Raw genomic sequence first — 15,518 nt, forward strand, 5'->3', positions numbered from 1 at the left:
CAGCCTCGGTGGAAAAGGGGCATAAGTGTCCGGTCTTTTACCCATCGATTGGGCTGTTTCTACATCAGTGCCTCTGACCCTCTCTCCTCACAGCCTGGTCTCAATGTTGTCTTGCTATATTCTGGATAACGAGCTGCTAGATTAGCCTGAGAGCTGTCCACACACACACACACACACACACAGTCTTGGCGCTCGTAAGTGAGCACGTCTTTCTCTCAGCGCTGCTGGATTAACGAAAGTTTGGTGTGTGTCTCCAGGCAGCTCTGTGCTCAGTGTAGAGACGATGCAGTTTTTAAGAACAGATCCTTTACTGTCAGACGTCCTGGCAGGTCTCACTGTTTTCGGAGTTTGCGTTTGTGCGTGTGAGAAAAAGACCGAGTGCTTAACAAGGAGCGAGGGATTAGCTTATCAAAACAAATCAGAAGCAGTCTCACAGATTAGCGTTTCATCTCCGGTTGTGTACTATTCCTGATTAAGTGCCATGTTTCTGTGAACGTCTCGTCACGTGGGTAACTCATGTCTTAAGGAAACTAATCATTTACTAATAATTCACAATCCGCACACCTACACAAATCCACACAGCCTCCAGCTCCTACACACTGTTCCAGGAGAGCTGCGCTTCCATTGATCTGTGGAGCTTGTGGGTTTATCGGAGCTCTCCATCACGCGACAGTCTGCATTCTCCTACACACCAATCCAACTCCAGTTTCGTCTCACCGCACATTTGTCCAACGCCGTTCCAATGAAGCCAGGATGGTTTCGAATAGAAAAGACGTCACAATATAGGAATACTTCATCGTCGACCGTAGCTTACGTGCAGTTACTACGGACAAGAATTTATCATGTTTCCCGTTAACTCAGTGCAGATTGATGATGATGATGTCTGGAGATTCTTAGATATCGATCACGAGACAAGGTGAAAAATCCCATGCTCAGGTTACTATGTAAAATACGCTACAGCATTACAGACGTTCGGACGTTAGACTCGACCCGGATGAGAACAGATTGCAGAGTGAGGTGGCAGGAATCAGAAAGTCTTATCGGGGAGATTTTCCTTGCTACGTCACCTCAGGCTTTATCATTTCAAAAATGAGTTTATTTTTATTTCAAAATTTCGATCCATATTTCTGTAAATCTGCCCCAGTGACAGTGTAAACTCTTAAATTCTCTGTGTAAATAAAATTCATTTTATCCTAACGCCTAATAAGTATTTTCTTCGTATTATAATTATATTTCTTATTACTAACGATTGTGGTCCGATCTGACGAGGACGTATTTTAGTTCATTATACCGTTACACAATGTCAGTTCGTCAAAATAGGAAAAACAATAACAAGCCGTTAGCTGCTCGCTTCTCAGCTGAAATGTTACCGTTGTTCAAAAGTGGTGGTGTTGACGACTACGTTTTTTTTTTTTGCACCCAAATCGTTTAATCACTTGCGGCTAAAGCGACGTGCCGTCAGCGTCTGGAAGCTGTTACAAGCTTGAAGTTGTGAGTTAGACGTATGAGGTGTTTAAAGTATTGTCGTGTTTATAATCTATTTTTAGGATAACGAGAAGAGGACTCCCCTCCACGCTGCTGCCTACTTGGGTGACGCTGAGATCATCGAACTTCTCATTCTGTCAGGTATAAATTGGGATTCCATATGCTTTGGCTTTTCCTTCCTGGAAACTCGTCGTTTCTCAGGAGAGATACAGAACCTATCCAGATTTCTCACACACACACACACACATTATAAGCCCACTACTCCCATTCATATACACACACACACACACACACACACACACACACACACACACACACACCACAGTTTGAGGGGGAGGACACTGAGATTGATGAATACCAGCAGGTGCAACTGTGCTATTTTAATTTCCACACATGTGGCCTCAAAGGCCCGTGGGAGTGAGTTTCTAAACAGGTTTCAGGAATTTGGTTATGTAATGGTTTCTCTATTGCTGTTATTAGTGAATGATGCGACGTTACGTTCATGATGATCCCTCGGTCTCTCTCCATACAGGAGCAAGAGTAAATGCCAAAGATAATAAGTGGCTGACTCCTCTTCATCGTGCTGTTGCCTCCTGCAGTGAGGTATCACAATACACTACACAAGTACAGTCACAAGAGCAAACTAAATGTACACACCATTATTCTCACTGTGTCTGTGTGTATGTGTGTGTATGTGTGTCTCTCTCTCTCTCTGTATGTGTTTATCTGTGTGTGTCTATGTGACTGTCTGTCTGTGCGTTTCTCTGTGTCTGTGCCTGTGTGTGTGTTTCTGTGCGTGTTTTTCTGTGTGTGTGTGTGTGTTTATTTCTGTGTGTGTGTGTGTGTGTGTTTATTTATGTGTGTGTTTATTTCTGTGTGTGTGTGTGTGTGTTTGTGTAGGAGGCAGTTCAGGTGCTGCTGAAACACTCGGCTGATGTGAATGCTCGGGATAAGAACTGGCAGACTCCACTGCACGTGGCAGCATCTAACAAAGCAGTGCGCTGTGCCGAGGCTCTTGTTCCCCTGCTCAGCAACGTGAACGTGTCAGACCGCGCAGGACGCACCCCTCTGCATCACGCTGCCTTCAGCGGACATCTCGAGGTCCCACTCTGCACATTACATTAAGCACATTTACATTTACACGATTTGACCGACACCCTTTCATCCCTTACGTTTTTATCTCGTTTTATACAACTGAGCAATTAAGTGATAAGGGCTTTGTTCAGAGGCCCAGCACTGGCAACTCGGTTGACCTGGGACTCAAACTCACATCCTTCAGATCAGTACTCCAACACCTTAAACACTAAGCTAGTAGATCCAAATATATTTACAATATTTTTATACTATACTAGTTTAGTAAGATATACACCAGTGTAGTGTACAATACTACAGCAACGTACTATAATATTTGTTTTTGCAATGAACTACACAACAGTAATTTTCTATCCCATACCATTACACAATACTTTACTGAACGATAAAGTACTATACTGTAATTGTTATATATTTATAGTACAACTTTAATACAATGTAGTATAAAATAATATAGTGTATAATACAGAATCATATATAGAATATATAGTTTACGGTGTACTATAGTGTCATATCGGCAATAATATGATAAATATTATCATAATATTATATAATAAAATGAATAACAGACAAATCAGACAAAAGTGCGTTTCTTAATGCTTTTTTTAAATAGAGTTTTTTTCTTGGTCATTAGTTCAGCTTTAGCTTGTTTAATGATACGTTCAGCTTAAATCCTTCCAGTAATAAATCCTTTATTACCGTATTATACGTTTAAAGTAAATGGCAGTAACATTGGAAACGGGTGGATTGCACTGTTGTAGATGGTGAAGCTTCTGCTGTCCAGAGGAGCCAATATCAATGCGTTTGATAAGAAGGACAGGAGAGCTATCCACTGGGCTGCATATATGGGTAAGTCACACACAGCAGGAATCAGTATATCTGCACTATATCAGCTCTGCTTCATTACTCAGCACTGTGTGTTGGCCTAGTTTCCAGCAGACTGAGCCACTGCAGGCTAATGAGTATTCAGAGCTCGGCTCTGACGATCTGTGTCAGCCTGTGGCTGTTCTGTAGAAAAAACTGATGCATTACATTGTTCTCTTGCCTTTTTTTTTAATTGCCGTTTTGTCTTCTTTCTTCCTCTTTTGTTCCTTTGTTCACTCTTTGTCATCGTATTTCTTCCCTCCCCCTCTCGCTCTTAGGTCATATGGAGGTGGTGCGCTTGTTGGTGTCTCACGGTGCTGAGGTGGTGTGTAAGGATAAGAAGGGCTATACGCCGCTCCACGCTGCAGCTTCTAGTGGAATGATCAGCGTGGTGAAATACCTACTGGATCTGGGCATCGAGGTACGTTTATCCCTCCCATAGTACCATCGCATTGCCCCACTCCATCTCTCATAGCACATCTGTTCATTGTAATGTTCAGCCAGGAACTTGCTCTTTACACTTATAACTGATTATGTATGCCATATAAGGTATTCTGTATTTGAATAGAAGAACCACATGGTGTAAAGGGAAATTGGGGGTGTTTAATTTGCATAATAAGCACGTTCATAGATTGGCGCTTTTTTTTTAAGTGCTTTGAACATTAAAAAGGTGAAACGTTTTTCATTAACCAGTTCATTTTAATGGATTGAAATCCTGCACTCAAAAATAATTTTTTGTCGGTCCAGGTATCTCTAAGAGTATAAGAACATTGTTTTTGTCCAAATGTAATAAGTAGCAATATAATCAGAACAGCTACTGATCACAGTCAAGTCCTTATAATCGTCCCTACTCTGTCCTGCCCGTCTCTTTGTCTCACTTTTTCCCAGATCAACGAACCGAACGCGTATGGAAACACTCCTCTGCACGTGGCGTGCTACAACGGTCAGGACGTGGTAGTGAACGAGTTAATTGAATCCGGCGCTAACGTCAACCAGGTGAACGAGAAGGGCTTTGCACCGCTGCACTTTACCGCTGCCTCTCGCCAGGGAGCGCTTTGCCTGGAACTGCTAGTGGGAAACGGAGCAGATGTCAATATCAAGGTGAGGCAGCAGCAGATAAAATGTTTTTGTGTAAAACCATTAATCCTGTACATTACTACAACACACATCGTTATAACATGGTCAATAAAATCAGATTCATTTATTTATACCGTACTTTATTTATCCTGGGAAAACGCAATATTGTGGCCAGACACTGATTCCACACCAATTTTCATTCTTCTCTTATAACAGTCTCATTGTGTTTTATTCTTTTTATACCACAGCAATCGAATATACCATTTAGTTTGTTGTTACTTTAAATGTTGCGGAATGTCAATGAGTCAAGTTATTATATAGATTATCACTTATTTTATAACAGCTACAAACAACCTCTTACCTAATAATAAAAGGACCAAAAACTATAAGGGAATAAACCTTCTGTCCTGAAGAACATCCTGTGTGGGGGAAAACTGAGAGTTTACTTCTGGCACTGAAAAGTCCTTCCATAAAAAAAAACTTCACCAGCTCACAGTTACACATCTTTCTTTACTCAGGTTATGTGGAAGTTACAATAGTAACATTATTTGTTTAGGGAGAGCATATTAACAGAAACCTTGGAGCTGAACTTCTGTCAGAGCCGCTGTTAGAGAAAACGAGGCACCTCCTGACCAGTATGCAGTTTAGTGAGTAATGAAATTAGGGCTGTGTGTTTATTCACTTCAGTAGATGCTGAGAAAAAGGCATATGTTTTTTTTTTGTTTGTTTGTTTGTGTGTTTTTGTTATTTTTAACTTTAGCAAATGAGGTTAGGAAAATTTTTTAGTTGACTATGGAAAAAAAAAAGAAAAAAGAAATAATCAGGCATGAGCGTAGGCCAGCTGGCTCTGAAGTCTTGTTTGATAGCACGTTTTATTCCACTGATATGCAAATAGCTCTGTCTGGGCACCTGTTTTCAATGTCGATTTTGAGCTGTGAATGTGTGTGTTGACTGGCAGAGTCTTGGGAAACAGACTCTGACCCACATAAAGAGACTCCTGGGGTAACAGAAGGTGGGTTGGGGGCTGCAGGGCATAAGGTGTGAGTGTATGTGTGTGAGAGTGTGTATGTGTGTGAGAGTGTGTATGTGTGTGAGAGTGTGTGTGTGTGTGAGAGTGTGTGTGTGTGTGAGAGTGTGTGTGTGTGTGAGAGTGTGTGTGTGTGTGAGAGTGTGTGTGTGTGTGAGAGTGTGTGTGTGTGTGTGTGAGAGAGAGAGAGAGAGAGAGTGTGTGTGTGTGTGTGTGTGTGTGTGTGAGAGAGAGAGAGAGAGAGAGAGAGAGTGTGTGTGTGTGTGTGAGAGAGAGTGTGTGTGTGTGTGAGAGAGAGAGTGTGTGCAAGTTTGAGAGAGTGTGTGTGCGAGAGTGTGTGTGTGAGTTTGAGAGAGTGTGTGTGTGCGAGAGAGTGTGTTTATTCAGTTTTACTATCACTTTATCCTGGTCATTGTGGACCTGTAGCCTACCCTGGGATCCTCCATCTTCCATCCTCATTGGGTTTCCAGTTTTCTCACACCTCCCAAAACCATGTCACTGGGTGAACGGACTACTCTAATTTGTCCCTAAACACGCTCAAAAGGTCACACCCAGCGTTCTCCAAAAAGGAAGCCATTTCTCCTGTCCTGTTTTCCCGTTTCTTAACAGAGTAAAGATGGGAAGACGCCCCTCCACATGGCCGCCATTCACGGCAGGTTCTCCAGATCTCAGGCTGTCATTCAGAATGGTGAGTCTTGCTACCTTCTTTTTTCCTTTACTTTCTCTTGTTTAGGTCTCGTTCACTGAGGGTCAGCAGGTGAACTGTGCTGGATTTTGTTTTAACAGGAGCTGAGATTGACTCTGAGGATAAGAATGGAAACTCCCCTCTGCACATAGCAGCTCGATACGGCCACGAGCTCCTCATCAACACCCTCATGAGCAACGGCGCCGATGTAGCCAAGTGAGTGTGACCGATAGTGAACCTGAAACGACGTCGATTTGGCTCGGCAGGGTTTTGCTGAGACCATCAGGGACAGAGTGGCATTTAAAATGAACAAGCAGGGGCAAGTTTTATCTTAATATCCTGACCAAGGGGAATGGAGGTGAAGGAGCAAACTGGCACAAACAAACAGGAACTCAACAGTATCTCAGACACTCTTTACATCAGTGATGAACAGAAAAGCATTCTGTCATTACTACCGCTATAGCTACTACTACTACTACTATAGCTTCTTCTTCTTCTCCTACCAAGTCTTCCTCGGCCTTTGCTGCTACTTTTCCTTGTACTAATACTGCTGCATCTACTACCCTTTTTTTCTTCCTGTACATCATCTACTTCTTTAACTTGTTTTCTATCTAAAAAAAAAAAGGATCACAAAAAGCTTTGGTTCACTTTGTCACTATTTTATCTCCTCATCCTTGTCCTCCTCCTCGTCCTCCTCCTCCTCTTCCTTCTTCTTCTTCTTCCTCTTCCTCTTCCACTTCTTTTTTGTCTTCTTCCACTTCTATTTATCTGTCTATCTGTCTGTCTCTTTTTGTTTTGCTTGCTTGCTATAATTTATTTAATTATAATCTGTTCAATCTATTCAATTAATCTGGATGTATTCATCGTTCATCAGAGCTCCTGTTATATAAAACTCAACACCTTCTGACCAAATAACGCTGTTTTAAATGTTCTCAGGAAAAATCCTTTGTCTTTTCTTCCATATAGGCGGGGAATCCATGGCATGTTTCCTCTTCACCTTGCTGCACTAAGTGGCTTCTCTGACTGTTGTCGGAAACTTCTCTCCTCCGGTGAGTCTAACCTGCTTAGTGCACAGGACATTTAGATAATGTGAGCTTGTGTATATCATTCAGGCCATATAACTTTTTTTTTTATATAAAGTTTGTATTTCCAGCTTGTTTTTGTATGTTGTTGTGTTGGTCCAGGTTTTGACATCGATGCCCCAGATGACTTTGGCAGAACGTGTTTACATGCGGCTGCAGCAGGAGGGTGAGTCCCAGCCAGGCTGTTCTCTGATTGGATCATGAGCTGCTCACTGAAGCCTTTGTGTCTCTTTAGCTCTCTAATTAATTCAAACTGGTGGAAATGTTAATCAGCGTGTCTCTCTGACTCCTGCAGAAACCTCGACTGTTTAAATCTTCTGCTCAACGCTGGGGCGGATTTCAACCGGAAGGACAGATTCGGAAGGTGAGTTTAGGGTTGATGTGTGTTCGCTAGCAGCACCACTTATCCCTCAGTTCTGGCACCATTGTATAAATGCTGTTATATTTTATTAATGTATGGTGTGTGTCTGTGTGTGTGTGTGTGTGTGTGTGTGTCTTTGTGTGTGTGTGTCTTTGTGTGTGTGTGTCTTTGTGTGTGTGTGTCTTTGTGTGTGTGTCTTTGTGTGTGTGTGTGTGTGTCTCTGTGTGTGTGTGTGTGTGTGTGTCTGTGTGTGTGTGTGTGTGTGTGTGTCTCTGTGTGTGTGTTTTCAGAACACCACTGCACTACGCAGCAGCTAACTGTAATTATCAGTGCCTGTTTGCACTAGTGGGCTCAGGGGCCAGTGTGAACGACACAGACATGAGAGGCTGCAGCCCTCTGCACTACACTGCAGCCTCAGACAGCGACGCCAAGTAAGGACACACACACACACACACACACACATACAGAGAGAGAAACCATCGTGTGTCATTCAGCCTTTTATTAGATTCTGTCCTTCCTCAATGGTCTCCACCTAATTTGACATTTATCTATTTAATCAATGTTTATGATGCGTTAATACGCCTGCTGGAAATATCGAGGAAATCATCTACAAGGAAATATCTATGGGAAACAGTGATAAAGAAAATGTAACGAAATATTACAAACAAAAAACATTATATCTAAAGTAATGTGATCAGCAGCGCCCTCAGTAACCTGTGATTTCATTACGGTGCAGACGGCAGGAGGGAGACAGCAGTCTGATCATGAGGCAGCGAGAACAGAGTTACATATCACACGCTTTGTAGGCGGAAACCTGTCGCTTCTGCAGAGCTGTACGAAATGATCTGGACTGATTTTTGGTTTCAGTAGCCTGACTTTGTTTAAATCCTAGTCTATGTTATTCGATATATTTTTATTTCTCGTATAATTGTTATTTTATTAATTAGTATTTAATTCCGTGAGCCTATGATATACTTTTAGTCACTTAACTAGGTGATATGACAAAAAGAAAAGATTCTCTAAAGCATTTCTTCATTATTTAAAAGATTATGTAGGTTTTTCTGAAAACAATAGTAGTGTTGCATTTTGTTTTAAATCTGAATGATATTTAATGTGGGAAATAGATCTAAAATTAATCAGACACTGAAAGGGATGGGGGCACGGTGGCTTAGTGGTTAGCACGTTCACCTCACACCTCCAGGGTCGGGGTTCAATTCCCGCCTCCACCTTGTGTGTGTGGAGTTTGCATGTTCACCCCGTGCCTCGGGGGTTTCCTCCGGAGTACCCCCGAGGCACGCCGGTTTCCGGTTTCCTGAGTGAATGAGAGTGTGTGTGTGCCCTGTGATGGGTTGGCACTCCGTCCAGGGTGTATCCTGCCTCGATGCCCAATGACGCCTGAGATAGGCACAGGCTCCCCGTGACCCGAGGTAGTTCAGATAAGCGGTAGAAAATGAATGAATGGGATGGAAATTTTTTTTTCTTCTTGTATTTATAAATATCATCACTCCCCCAGTTCAATAACATTGATATTCAAGCAGAATTTGTCTAACATTTATTTCCTAAAAAATCCTCGCTCACTGTAGATCAGCATAAAGGCACAAACCGAATCTAATGCATTGCTAATGAATAGACATGTATTTAGTTGGTGTTTGTGTTGACTTTCAGGTGTTTGGAGTATTTATTGCGTAATGATGCTAATCCAGGGATCAGAGATAAACAGGGCTATAATGCAGTGCACTACGCCTCAGCCTACGGTCACCGCCTCTGCCTCGAACTGGTCAGTCTCTCTCTCTCTCTTTCTCTGTCTCTCTCTCTGTCTCTCTCTCACCGTCTCTCACACACACACTCATTCTTTCTCTCTCACTCTCTCTCTCTTACTCTTTCACTCTCTCATGCTCTCTTTCTCTCTCTCTTTCTCTGTCCCCCTCTCTCTCACTCTCTCTCTCTCTTTCTCTCTCTCTCTGTCCCCCTCTCTCTCTCTCTCTCTCTCTCTCTCGTGCTCTCTCTCTCTCTCTCTCTCACTCACTCTCTCACTCACTCTCTCTTACTCTCTATCTCACTCACACTCTCTCTCTCTCTATCTCTCACTCACTCACTCACTCACTCACTCACTCACTCACTCACTCACTCACTCACTCTCTCTCTCACTCCATTTTTCAGCCAAACTGTGTTTCTGATCCATGTTTCTGTTCCTGCAGATTGCCAGTGAAACTCCTTTGGATGTGGTGAGTTTATGTGAAACAACAGTACAACAGTGCCTCCAAGTGGAGAGCTGTATTCATTGATCATTATCCCTAGACTTAGAAGTGTGTCTAAGGGTGCTTACATTTTTCCTCATGCTCTGTGTACGTCCTCAGCTTATGGAGACATCTGGGACCGATATCCTGAATGACACAGATGTCCAGGCTCCCATCAGTCCTTTGCACTTAGCAGTGAGTGAAAATGTCTATAGCCAAAGTCTCCGAGCTCATTGTTACCCACATTCCAAACATCTAGCTTATCTACTGTATTATTTCTGGCTAATTTACTTAAAATAGCTAATATTCTTTAAATTAGTATTATTGTTAGACATCAGTTCAAAGGGTTAGGGTTTCTATACTAAGCGACAGCTTTGTGTGTGTGTTTGTTATTGTGTGTGTTTTTGTCGTTTAGGGTTACCACGGTCACCATCATGCTCTGGAGGTGCTGGTTCAGTCACTATTGGACCTGGACGTGCGGACCGTGCACGGACACACGCCGCTAGACCTGGCTGCATTTAAAGGCCACGTGGAGTGTGTTGATGTGCTCATTAACCAGGGAGCCTCCATCCTGCTTAAGGATTACACACACAAAAGAACCCCCATCCATGCTGCAGGTAGGAAAACAGCAGGAAAGAACAATCAAAGTTTAAGCCTAAATGGCTGCATAAGAATAAATCTGATTTGTTTGTCCATTTTGTAGCAGTTGGTTGTTATGGTAACAACATAAACACGTCCCTGGCTCCGAACTCGTATCCGTTTTTGTGCATTATTTTGCTTTAATCCCAGACCTTTTTTCGTTTTCTCTCAGCCATGAACGGTCACGCAGAATGTCTCCGTCTCCTCATCAGCAACGCTGGCCAGCCCTCGGCCGTCGACATCCACGACGGGAACGGACAGTGAGTCACACAAAGACACAAAGACAGGACGTAGGTACCGATTGATGATTGTAACGTGATTGTACTTGTGACTGTAACAGAACTCCACTGATGCTGGCGGTGCTGAACGGACACACCGATTGTGTCTACCTTCTGATCAGCAAAGGAGCCAACGTGGGTGCCAGAGACAAGTGGGGCAGGACGGCTCTTCACCGCGGGGTCTGTTGGACATAAACTATCCGTTTATAAAGTCACTTTCTTCTACATTCCTTCTGTGATGTTAAACAGACTATAAGAAAATGTGTTTATCTGATTACTGCAAAAAGACAGATGTGTTTCATTCTGCTGTTTCCATTCTAAAGGAATCTAATCTTGTACTCTGTGTGTGTGTGTGTGTGTGTGTGTGTGTGTGTGTGTGTGTGTGTGTGTGTGTGTGTGTGTGTGTGTGCAGGCGGTGACGGGGCATGAGGCATGTGTGGAGGCACTGTTGCAACATGGGGCCAGTGTGAGTGTGCGAGACAGTAGAGGGCGCTCAGCCATGCACCTTGCGGCAGCATGTGGTCACATTGCGGTGCTGGGGTCTCTACTGCAGGCTGCACACTCCCAAAACATCATGCCGGTCATCATGGACCGCTGTGGATACACCCCGCTCCACTGGGCCTGCTACAACGGTACATAACAATCACAGAGACATGGACTGGTTTTTAGTATTTTATACACTGATGATTGCAAACCCTTAAAGTCTATCTATTAGTTCACATTACAAAATTCTGTAAAGATTCTGCAATACAATTTAAGCTCTCGGGAGGATTTTAAATAACGGGTAATAAAAAAAAATCTTGAGAGGATAAAGCAACACGTCATCCAGGTAGGAAAGTGGATGGTTCATAGGTAATTAACTGTTGCCAAAGCATGACTCAAGACATCAACATCCTCACACCACTGTCTTTAGTCCTCACTCACTCAGTCAACCATTATATTAAAGCCAAGTCAAATTCTCAATGCAGATTTATTCAGAATTTGACAGTAGATTGATTATCTACACCAGGGATGTCAAATTCACAGTGGGCCAAAATATAAAACTGAGATAAAGTCACGGGCCAAACTGCAACTGATATGTAATGTTCAACCTTTTTCTATGGAAACAAACTTTAGTTTTGTTTAAACACAGGATAGAGCTTGATATTACAAACAATTCAATTTAAAATAAAAGACACATCAGTGGTGTTCATTTCGCAAACTTTGACCATACACTTTTTGACAAACTCTCCCTCATTAAAGGGCCGGGCAGATTTTGCCGTCTCCGCTGCCACAATAACGCTTTACAGCCTTTACAGCAGCTTCACTTTTTGATTTTGCTTTCATGAACATAGTCTGCTGGGAAACCAGACTTTTTTTCATCTCCTCCACCTTCTGGAGCTTCTGCTTTACATCCAGGTCCTTCTACTTTTCATAATGTTTCGTTTCATAGTGTCGTCTTATGTTATATTCTTGCGTTAGAGACGTTAGCTCTGTTAGCACACAAGACAAACAGGTCTGTCCTTTTTATTCGTGAACAGATAATCTGACTCCCACCTGCATGATAATCTGCATGCCAAATATAATTACATTAGGGCAGAGTTTGACACCCCTGATCTAGAACATTACGGCTCTGACAGAAGTCCCGATTGCAAGGTTTATAGTAATGCACTCGTTGTTGTTTTTTTTACTTGGCCTCGTTATTGTCAGGAAAGAAGAAAAAGGCAGCTAAAGGAATAACTGCATATATCATCTATAACGTAAGGACTAACAGGAACTAAATGTTTTCATGGATGCCCTACAAATATTAATCAGAAACAGGGACATAAACTGGCAAATCTCTGAGTTAAAATAGTAATAAAATCTGATTATAGGACAATTAGCATTCGGGTGGGAAAAACGTTTATTCCTTAGGGTGTATTTAATCTTTGGATTATTTTTATAAGGGCAGTTCAGAACCCTGTTGATAAACGTGAGTCTCTTTTTGTCTGCTTACACGTTTCACCCGTTTCTTTTCTCTCTCAGGACACGATACGTGTGTGGAGGCTCTGTTAGAACAAGAGGCGTTCCATAGGATGGAGGGCAACTCTTTCAGTCCGCTTCATTGTGCCGTGTAAGCCGTGTGTCCACGTTATCTACAGAAAACCAGTGATGTGTGTGTGTGTGTACAGCTGAAGGTTCTCTCCTCTCTCCTATAACAGAATCAGTGATAATGAAGGTTCAGCTGAGCTGCTGATTGACACACTCGGTCCTGCCATTGTTAACGCTACAGACTCCAAATCCAGGTCAGGATACATATAAAGTTTAATCAGAGCATGTAAGAAAATACTTATTTATACGACTGATAGGATTCTTGTTTGTTTCAATTGGGGAGAAAAGCAGCCTGATTTGTTCATTTTGATATTGCAGCTTGTAGATCCTTAGCTAGCTCTTTCGCTAGCAGTTCACATAAGCTAATGCCGCCTTTGTTTGCTTTTCTAATCAAATATTGAATCAACTACCACAAAAAAAGTGCCTACACCTTTGTAAACATGTAACAGATTGCAGTATTCAACTCAAAGGTTTATGGCTGTGGTTATGAGGTATGGCTCCTGAGTCGCTCACAATTATAATAACAAATATATATATTTTTTAAATGACTAAAGTTTGAGCAACAATAAGGTTTCAGAAATCATATTTCATCTTCCATTTCTCTCAGGACGCCTCTACATGCTGCAGCCTACACCGACCATGTGGAATGTCTCCAGCTGCTGCTCGGTCACAACGCTCAGGTGAACGCCATCGACGCTCTGGGCAAAACACCCCTGATGATGGCGGCTGAGAACGGCCAGACTAACGCCGTGGGTAAGACTCGTGCTGCTAGCGTTCATCCTGTCACTCACCACAATCACCGTAACGCAAAGAAGTGCGGATTTCGTCCATCATGAACAACTCCAGGCTTGCACTAGGAATGTAATCTGTACAGTGTGCTTGTGATGATGAAGTTGATCTGAGTTTTCTCTTTAATGTGTAGAGGTGCTGGTGAGTAAAGCGAAGGCGGACCTCACTCTTCAAGATGCGAACAAGAACACAGCCCTACACTTAGCCTGCAGCAAGGTACAAGGCACACGCTTCAGCTTTTCACTTTTTTTTTTTTTGCTGTTATGTACTGTATGTATTTCTCTTGCAGGGGCATGAAACCAGTGCCTTGTTAATATTGGAGAAGGTCACAGACAGGAACCTTATCAACGCCACTAACTCCGCTCTACAGACGTACGTACAGGTCACATACACAAAGGAATCAGACTTTACAGAAAGTTTCATTTACTAACATTCTCTAAAACCTTTGGAGAATTTAAAGCCATTTTTAACAGTTTTTATGTTTTGGCTCTTATTGTCCACGTTATGCACTTTGTAGACGGTCCCTTAATGCCTCCTGTTATATTAAAGCTGCACTCTCTCTCTCTACAGTCATTTTTATGAAAAATATTTAGTGACATTTAACAAGAGAAGAAAATACTAGGAAGTAACGCGGCGGTGAGACGTAGCTCGCAGATCACATCACACATTTATAATTACATTCATATTTGCGGAACGTCTCGTATACAAATTGTATGTAGGCAGAATTTAGATTTCAGCAGCAGCAAATAAATTTCAGTGTTTATTTCCGGATAGATAGAATAGTGCAGTATGTCTATAGTAAATCTTAAAAACAAATGTATTGGTTCCATCCTCTTTATTTATTTAGCTAGTATATGTCACCATTTGAATTCATATTTAGTGATTTTTCTCCATGCTTTAGGCCGCTGCATGTTGCTGCACGTAACGGACTTGCAGTTGTGGTGCAGGAGCTGTTGGGCAAAGGAGCGAGTGTCCTGGCTGTGGATGAAAACGGTGATTATGTGTCTTGTTAATCAAGCGTTAAACCCCAGTCTCACGGATAAACACTGACTGATTTTTCTGTACAGGTTACACTCCAGCTTTAGCCTGTGCTCCGAACAAAGATGTGGCCGACTGCCTGGCGTTGATCCTGGCCACCATGATGCCCGTGTCCCCTGCCAGCACCGGCACTGTCACAGGCCTCACCTTCAGTGCTATAAACCACTACTGTAGCCCTTCCAAAACTGTAACCTTTGACCCTTTACCTGGCTTGCGCTCTGGGCATCCGTCTTACTGCAGCTTCAACAGCCTGGGACGTGAAGATGGCCTCGTCATTCACGATGAAGAATTTAACGACTCCGATTCAGAGACTTACTGAGGACTTGGGCTCATCTCTGTGCTGAAGATCGGTCGGTACCCGAGTGCCTGGAGAACGCTGAAGACCCGAACGCTGTTGCTGAATCACATTAAAGGGGATTTAGTGCTGTTTCCTTGCTGTGGAACGAGAAATGTGACGCTACAATCTGAATTTAAGACATACAGATGTAAGATATACAGACTCGGTATAGAAGCAAATGAAATATCATTCTTTGCTTTGAATTTGTTTTCAACTCCAATTTTATAATAAGACGGTGCAGAAAATTTGGCCGCACAATCAATTTCAAATCTGCTCACTTTTCTAAACACTACTGTATGGCGTTTATTAGACATTTTTCTGAATTTCTCTGAAAATGGAATTGTAAACTCTTGAATTTTGAATTTCGTGAGCTGCAGAAGAGCAAACCGAAACCGAATGTCATGTTTAAAGACCATTCTGAAGAAGGGTGTATATAATAAATTTCACTTGTTCAGTA

At 42.4% G+C, this 15,518-nt stretch overlaps 1 protein-coding gene across 3 annotated transcripts in view; it reads left to right on the top strand.

The window, feature by feature from the left end:
* LOC113661515 (serine/threonine-protein phosphatase 6 regulatory ankyrin repeat subunit A-like) overlaps positions 1 to 15,518 on the top strand; it is a 30,688-nt gene extending 15,170 nt beyond the window's left edge. For all 3 annotated transcript variants that reach the window (XM_047807915.1, XM_047807916.1, XM_027175789.2), the window contains 26 exons: positions 1,548 to 1,626; positions 2,018 to 2,088; positions 2,386 to 2,586; positions 3,339 to 3,426; positions 3,720 to 3,862; positions 4,330 to 4,542; positions 6,155 to 6,233; positions 6,332 to 6,446; positions 7,197 to 7,279; positions 7,415 to 7,478; positions 7,608 to 7,676; positions 7,964 to 8,104; positions 9,339 to 9,450; positions 9,872 to 9,898; positions 10,031 to 10,105; positions 10,326 to 10,527; positions 10,722 to 10,809; positions 10,890 to 11,007; positions 11,240 to 11,459; positions 12,832 to 12,919; positions 13,008 to 13,091; positions 13,505 to 13,650; positions 13,820 to 13,902; positions 13,976 to 14,058; positions 14,588 to 14,679; positions 14,754 to 15,518. In XM_047807915.1, the coding sequence (XP_047663871.1) occupies positions 1,548 to 1,626; positions 2,018 to 2,088; positions 2,386 to 2,586; positions 3,339 to 3,426; positions 3,720 to 3,862; positions 4,330 to 4,542; positions 6,155 to 6,233; positions 6,332 to 6,446; positions 7,197 to 7,279; positions 7,415 to 7,478; positions 7,608 to 7,676; positions 7,964 to 8,104; positions 9,339 to 9,450; positions 9,872 to 9,898; positions 10,031 to 10,105; positions 10,326 to 10,527; positions 10,722 to 10,809; positions 10,890 to 11,007; positions 11,240 to 11,459; positions 12,832 to 12,919; positions 13,008 to 13,091; positions 13,505 to 13,650; positions 13,820 to 13,902; positions 13,976 to 14,058; positions 14,588 to 14,679; positions 14,754 to 15,043 (3,054 nt within the window). In that variant the 3' untranslated portion in view covers positions 15,044 to 15,518. The remainder of the gene's footprint in view (positions 1 to 1,547; positions 1,627 to 2,017; positions 2,089 to 2,385; positions 2,587 to 3,338; positions 3,427 to 3,719; positions 3,863 to 4,329; positions 4,543 to 6,154; positions 6,234 to 6,331; positions 6,447 to 7,196; positions 7,280 to 7,414; positions 7,479 to 7,607; positions 7,677 to 7,963; positions 8,105 to 9,338; positions 9,451 to 9,871; positions 9,899 to 10,030; positions 10,106 to 10,325; positions 10,528 to 10,721; positions 10,810 to 10,889; positions 11,008 to 11,239; positions 11,460 to 12,831; positions 12,920 to 13,007; positions 13,092 to 13,504; positions 13,651 to 13,819; positions 13,903 to 13,975; positions 14,059 to 14,587; positions 14,680 to 14,753) is intronic.

The sequence above is a fragment of the Tachysurus fulvidraco genome, chromosome 24 (genome assembly GCF_022655615.1).
Source record: "Tachysurus fulvidraco isolate hzauxx_2018 chromosome 24, HZAU_PFXX_2.0, whole genome shotgun sequence".
Taxonomy (NCBI): domain Eukaryota; kingdom Metazoa; phylum Chordata; class Actinopteri; order Siluriformes; family Bagridae; genus Tachysurus; species Tachysurus fulvidraco.